Below are 7,281 nucleotides of genomic sequence, written 5' to 3' on the forward strand. Positions count from 1 at the left end.
TTTCGCTTTTAATGTATTTCTCAGTAGTAGAGCTTTTAACATTTCCACATTATTAGTTTTGAATTTTGATTTTTCCTTTCACATCGTATATCAGAGTTTGCAAGAGATTATCTTAGCCAAAACTGCCTAAACTCATGTTGGTATCCTTTCTCAGACGGCACAAGAAACACGCAACAGTTGGTAGTGGAATTGGAGTTCTCGAGAGAAATCGGCCACCACATAGTGCAGACCTTCGTCCCCTCGTTTCTGGTTGTGGCGCTTTCCTGGTTTAGTTTTTGGCTCGGTCTGGAAGCCATTCCTGGCCGGGTGACTCTCTTGGTTACTTCCTTGCTCACTTTGACGACCCTCTTCACGGGCATCAAGGAAGGGCTCCCTCCCGTAGCCTACGTTAAGGTGAGGAAAACTTGTTCTGGAGTTTTAAGCGTAGTTAGAAAAAAAGCGAATAATATTTTAAAGGTGAACATCTTTATTATGCAAAATTGCTTTTAATAATCTATTGATTTTTAGCAAACAGTTATCTGTTACTTGAATTGCAATGCCTGAACTTTGATTTAATGTTTTTGCGAAAATTGTTCAGCATGAACATGAACAAATTTGTTTGTAGAGAGGTGAGCTGATGAAAGTAATGGTAAAAAGAGTAGTTAGTTGACGCAATTGTGAAGCCATGTAATAATTTTAATCATAAAAGATGAACCATAAATATAAGCTTGCTTAGATATATTTGGAAACAAATAGCTCAAGGATATTTGTAACAGGTTCATATAAGAACTATAAGTACAGTAGTAACATTATTCTCCATCCATGGGAAGATTCATGGTAAGTTATTGATCGCAAAAGTAAGACCACAACAAGAGAGCTGATGGGGAAGCATGTAAAATGTGAATTGGCAATGAAGTGTATACTGGGAGTAATAGTTAATTATGAAAAAGCACTGAGAGAGGTTCAAGAACAGAGGGAAAACTGACATGTATGCGGATTTAGAAACAGCTCTCAGTCTTTTTAAGGTGAGGAGTAAAAAGTTAATCTATAATCAATTATAAGCTTTGAAATGGAAAGTTGGGGTGTGATTGTATATGTAGATATTAAAGTGGATGTTTTAGTGTAAAAATGGGCCATGGACAAGACGGTTCGATGATTCCATGGCAGAAGACAAGGGGGAAAAAGTGTTGATGAAACAAGTTCCTATGGTAAAAGGCAAAGAGTAGTAGTACTGAGAATGCTGAATGATTTGTTTTTTAAACTGATGATAAAGCGACTACTGATGACAGTGGAGCGAAACGTCTGACACATCGGAAGGTTGATTTGTAGTTGTAGGTGAATATTAGCTAACATAGTAAGTTATGGGGTACATGGAAGGAAGGCAGGCTTAGCAAAAGTTCTACTATAATGGAGGGAGAAAGGAAGTCATCGATTTTCTTATTGTATTATGAATTCAGTGTGACAGTTGAGAATATTACGAGAAAAGAAATTTCTCACGCCATAGGTAAGCCAAGGTGACGCCAGGAACACGGGAAAAAAACGTTATTCATTATTAAGGAAAGGTCTTGGGGACAATAAAAGTAGGATTAAATGGAGACATCCATGAGAGCTGCACCTTTATGGAAGTAGAGTGTAGTATTGTTTAGATGAATTGTCTGAGAATATGTGAAGTAGGAAAACTTGAGGTGAGAAATATAAAGAAAATGACGATATGGTATAAAGTGGAGTAGAATACGTTAGTGGAAAATCGTATGTGCAGCATTTTGGAATTATCTGAAGGAAAAAAAGAGAGAGAACCTGGAAGTTCTCGTTATGTAAAGTAAATGCAAGTGCTGTTAGTGCACGTTTATTGAACCATTTTTGGAGGTACAGTTGAACACTGGAATTCCTGGCACACCATGCTCCGAGTAAGTGCGCCCTAGCACACCCTTACTGGGCAGCAAGTAACCAGATAAATAAGTGTAGGAGAGATGGCATCTGTGGTCGGTGGGACTACACACAGAAACTCTCCGCTTAGTAATGGTGTGACAGGGTGCACTTCCTCAGAGCGAGGTGTGCCAGGAACTCCCGTGTTTAGCTGTAAATGAAGAGATTGAGGTTTATTTATTTTCCAAGTTGTCAATGAGAATTTGAGTAGGCCTATGATCAGTATAATGGTTTTGAGTTCGTTACATTTACTTCAACTAAAATGCTGTCTTTCCCAAATTAACCATATAATAATTATAACTTTTTTTCCTCCTTTTCCTTTTCAGGCTATCGATGTGTGGATGGCCGGCTGTATGGTGTTTGTCTTCGCTGCTCTGGGAGAATTCGTCGTCGTCCGAGTCTTGAATGTGATGCACGTCAGCAGACAGGTAGAACCAGCGTTCCCCCCACCAACTCCCGTCCAACCAATTCAGACGGTAATCCCTTCCATTTTCCAGTCCCATATAGTCGCAGTAGTCAATGGACGGGCTAGAATTTAGAAAGGGAGAAGAAACACCCCATATTCCATGCCATGCCCTAATAACCCATTTCTTGCTGTAATTTCCATCTAATTAAAGAATCTTGTAAAACACAACCCAAACAAGATATAATGGTTTGAAAATTAAGTCCCTTACTCTATTTCATAGTATAAAAACATACGCCTTTCTTTCTTGACGTATAAAAACTTTCCCGTTTATTTATTTATTTATGTATGAGCTTTTATAGAATTAGTATCATATATGTCGTCTGCTTGTCATAGATGCCAGTTATTCCAAATAGTTTGCTTGACGTAGATTACATCTCAGTGCCGAATAGGTTATACTGCATGATTGCTGCAAGGAGGATGAACTTTTTGAAACATTGTATCTTCCTTATTTTACAATCTGTAGGCCTTATATCTTGCATCGTTGATCTTGCAGCCCTCTGCAACAGCGGCCAAGATGGATCAACGCCACGATTATCTGCGTCGAGTGGCTATGTCTAATGGAAGTGCGGAAAATGAAGACAAAACAATCACTGCTCATAACAACAAAGTTAATCAAGCCATGGTGAGTGAGGGAGGGATCAGTTGAAGTATACAGTATTGCCGAAGCAACTGATATCAATGGATTATTCATGATTTTAGATTTTGGGATACCAGTTCCAAATGATTATCAGTTTGTTACATTAACTCCTTTCACTAGAGGCTTTGGTAGCATTGGGAAGGCATTGTATGGGTGACAAAGCTGCTATAGTTTTTAAAACCGTAAAATGATATGAAAAAGTAGTTACTGTAAAGCTTTATCCTTCCATGTTTAAGTTAAAATATTTTTACCAGAAGTTTTATGAGAATTTTATGGCAATATAATCAAATTATAAAAACTAACTTGACAATAAAAGTGTGAACAGAGGATTAGTCAGTGTCATAAAGCTTTTGAGAGTATTTTAACAGAAATGCATTAACGTAATTGATTGATTTATTTGATGTATTCTAGCATTCTGACATTAAAGGTCATTGACGCTGGCATTAACGTTAGCGTAGTATATTTTTTGAAACATTCGACACCTTCATCATCAAGATTTTATGTCAAATTTATGGGGTTACACTTAGAAAGTATTCTCTTTTGTTTTCTCTTTTCTCCAGAGTTCTCACCATGCCTACGGTTCCATCTTTGGAAATATTTCAAATTGAGATCATTGAAACCGCTAAGGCTGCAAATGTTTATAATTTTTTTAGGAATAATGTTTGGATAAAAATTATTCACCGATGATGAAAGGTGAAGCACAACTTTGATGACATTATCCAAAGAAATTATCATCATTGTGATGATTAATAATATCATTATTAAAAATGAAGTCGTCTTTATAGAAACAAACTAATAAGATAAATTTCTTGTTCACAAAGCCTCCACGGATCCAAATGCTCATGTGCTGAAAAAAAGAGATTACACAGAAAAGAGAAGTACAATATTATTAAAACACAAATATAACCAGCAATAAACAGCAGTTTAAAAAGAACTATTAGTAATTGGGGAATGCCTTAAAGTAAAGTTGACGCCTCTTAAACCTTTAAGCGTAAAATGTCCATAATATTAGTAATCGCAAGTTCATCACTAAATATTTTGAAGGTTGTTTAGTGTACAGGCTTCGACTTTTGAGGTACAAATGTTTGAAAATTTTCATGCAAAAACCCCATTGTTAAAGAAGTAGAGGCAGCACTTAAATCAATTTAAGTAAATCTAGTCTTAAATTAACAGTGAAAATTGTTTTGCGTGTTTTTAAATGCAAAAGAGCGTACTAATTGTTAGTATTCCCTGTATGGATATTGGATGTTAGGAGGCAAGTCTGCACCTATCGCAATATCTTGGGGTTTAACATTGTCTCCTTGCTCCTTTGTTCTGGCAAGAAGGACCTACTACACTATACATTTTAACCATGTGGGCGAGTATTTATGCAGACTTTGGTTATCGAATTAATCACCAAGTTCAGTTGGCCTTTACTCCAGCATGGCTCGTTTCGTTTGTAATTTAGCATTATATCCTTGCTCCTGTGTTACAGCAAGGAGTAGATACTGTGTTACAAGTATTAGCCATGTGGTTGACTATATTGTTGAACTTTAATAATCTAATTACATCTTGGTACAGTTGGTTTTTGCTCCTCCATGGCTAGCTTTTTAAGCAATTTAACATTACTCCTCTGCTTTGGCAAACGGTACATGCTGCGCTACGCATGTTAGTTGCGTTAAGCGAGTAATTTGGCCATAACTTAGATTATTTAATTAATCACCCTCTTCAGTTATAAATTTAAATCAAACAAATATATTGATGTACTTAAATCATTTGAAGTCAATGTAGTTGGAACCCTGTGGTTGCAACACCATGAAATTTAGAGATTTTGTTGTTATCAAAGGCATTGCTCGTATGAAAAAGATGAATTATTTTGGCTCATAGAGCTATATGTTGCCATCTTCACATCTTGATGGCTAAGAAAATTGCTTGCATCACCCAGGTTAAATTATTGGATTGTGATTAGATAAAAAAAATATCCTCCGGCAGTTGCCCAGTTCAAGTTGGATCACACTGGGTCATTTCAAATTACTCGTGTCTGCCAAATAGTTCAATGTCCCGCCTTTAAGGTGATCGAATATTATTGGCAGCAAATTATAGGAACTACAAGAGTACCTGATTTTGATTTTCAACAAAATCTTAATCAGGGGGTTCTAGAACACCGAGCAGCTTTTATTCTATATATTAATTGCAGTAGGTTGAATGTAAGGAAGGTATGCTAGTCCACCGAAGTACAAACTATCCCATAGTTTCAATAGAGAGAAAAGCCCTACTTGTATTTGCTGACAAATCATTCTAATAACAAAAGCTGTCTAAATACAAAAACCATGACGTCAGTGACGTTTCAAAAGTTTAACATAGTTACCTGTATGATTGCTTTCTAGGACAGTAATATTCATAGAAAACGACTTCTGCTGGAGTGTGATGTGATGGTAAGCTATTGAATATTTCTTTTTCGGGCTTTCCAGAATAGATATCAGTATAAAATTTTTGATCTTGCTTTCACCGATTCATTTAAACTATAATACGATACAAAATATTCTCTTTTTTTTCGGTACAAAATTTTGATATGATGACAGTAAAGGTATTATATTTGGAATCGTGAGCCATGCTCCTTTATAACAATGGATAAGCGTTGTCTTTTCACCATGCTGCCCATAATATATTGCAAGGTTGTGTGTATGTAAATTTTGTATGTGCATATATATATATATATATATATATATATATATATATATGTATATATATATATATATATATATATATATATATATATATATATATATATATATATATATATACATACACATATACTGTATATATATCAGTGTACCCACTCAAATATGTTATTTCATTTTTTTTTTTTATCAGTGAAGATGTTAAATAAAGGCAAGGGTAAAATCTCGGAATATTATATATACTCTTGTGTTTAGAACGTACCTTCCATACATAATTTATCAATCGTATAGTTCAGATTCTGTAGTTCTTACACCTTAGGACATGATTGTCTCCCTACCGTTCAAGAAAACTAATGTTGTTGTTCAACACTTGTACTATTCAGTACATAACACGGGTTCTTGCTGTGTCATCAGTCCGTAGCATTTAAATTTTGTAGTATCCTATTGTAACTCATCGAAAACGTCATAACATTTTCAACCATCAAATAGTGTCCAGACAGACATACTCCATGCAACATGGCTAGACATTGCGAGAACCAAAAAACCCCTCCACTCCCTGCCTGTCTTCTTTTCAATCTTAGTCGCCTGCATTTTCAGGTGGCTCTTAAAACTTATCTAACATCGTAACAGGGTCTGCCCCTCTCTTTTATTCTTCTCCTGTACTTCCCTTTCTCCTTTTCCTTATCCCTTCCCATCCCAAGTTCCTGCCTTCGGGTTGTAAACTGGATTGTATCCAGGGGTACTCTTCTTCACCCCATATTCCCCACTTCCTTATCCTTATCCATATCCTTATGTTTATGTAACTCATCTTGGAGACTGTTTCCATTATATTATACTTAGGATAAAAATATTTCAACCAGATTTTCACACCATTGATGCTTATTTTCACCCTCCTTCTCCAGAATCCACAAGAAAACGGAAGTATACCCTGCTCTCTCAACTTACGAAGTCGCTCAGCCTGGGATCCCGAGACCGCTGGACTCAGACGACCGAATGGCGGGAGATTTTCCCTCTCTTGGGTCGACTCCAAAACGGGAGACAAGAAGATTCTGTGGAAGGAAATCGACAAAGCTTCGAGAATAGTTTTCCCGCTCATGTTTCTACTTTTCATGTCGATATATTTCCCGATTTTACTCTCCAGAGCTTTCTAATTTGATTTTTTGTTCTTTATCTTCCAGCTTCTTCGAATTGAGGCTTGCAAGGTCCTTGCATAGAAATTTAGTCTCCTTTGATCGGAAATGCCAAATTTTACGTTCATGTCTATATTATAGGCCACATAGATTCTATGCAGAAGTGAATGGTATAGATATATGTCTGAATGGGGATGGGCGGATGGCTGTTGTATGTGTATGCGTGTATATATATATATATATATATATATATATATATATATATATATATATATATATATATATATGTGTGTGTGTGTGTGTGTAAATATATATATATATATATATATATATATATATATATATATATATATATATATATATATATATGTGTGTGTGTGTGCGCGCACACGCGTGTGCGTGCGCCTGCCTCAACGCTAGATTGTACTTTAACTTACACTTCGTTAGCTTGGGAGATAATTACTGAAAGAACATAGCCGATTA

At 35.9% G+C, this 7,281-nt stretch overlaps 1 protein-coding gene across 1 annotated transcript in view; it reads left to right on the plus strand.

The window, feature by feature from the left end:
- LOC137631892 (glycine receptor subunit beta-type 4-like) overlaps positions 1-7,016 on the plus strand; it is a 25,972-nt gene extending 18,956 nt beyond the window's left edge. The window contains exons 4-7 of the mRNA XM_068363897.1: positions 155-393; positions 2,232-2,381; positions 2,865-2,993; positions 6,571-7,016. Coding sequence (XP_068219998.1) covers positions 155-393; positions 2,232-2,381; positions 2,865-2,993; positions 6,571-6,819 — 767 coding nt within the window. The 3' untranslated portion in view covers positions 6,820-7,016. The remainder of the gene's footprint in view (positions 1-154; positions 394-2,231; positions 2,382-2,864; positions 2,994-6,570) is intronic.
- Positions 7,017-7,281: the final 265 nt, after the last annotated feature.

The sequence above is a fragment of the Palaemon carinicauda genome, chromosome 40, assembly GCF_036898095.1.
Source record: "Palaemon carinicauda isolate YSFRI2023 chromosome 40, ASM3689809v2, whole genome shotgun sequence".
NCBI classification, from domain to species: domain Eukaryota; kingdom Metazoa; phylum Arthropoda; class Malacostraca; order Decapoda; family Palaemonidae; genus Palaemon; species Palaemon carinicauda.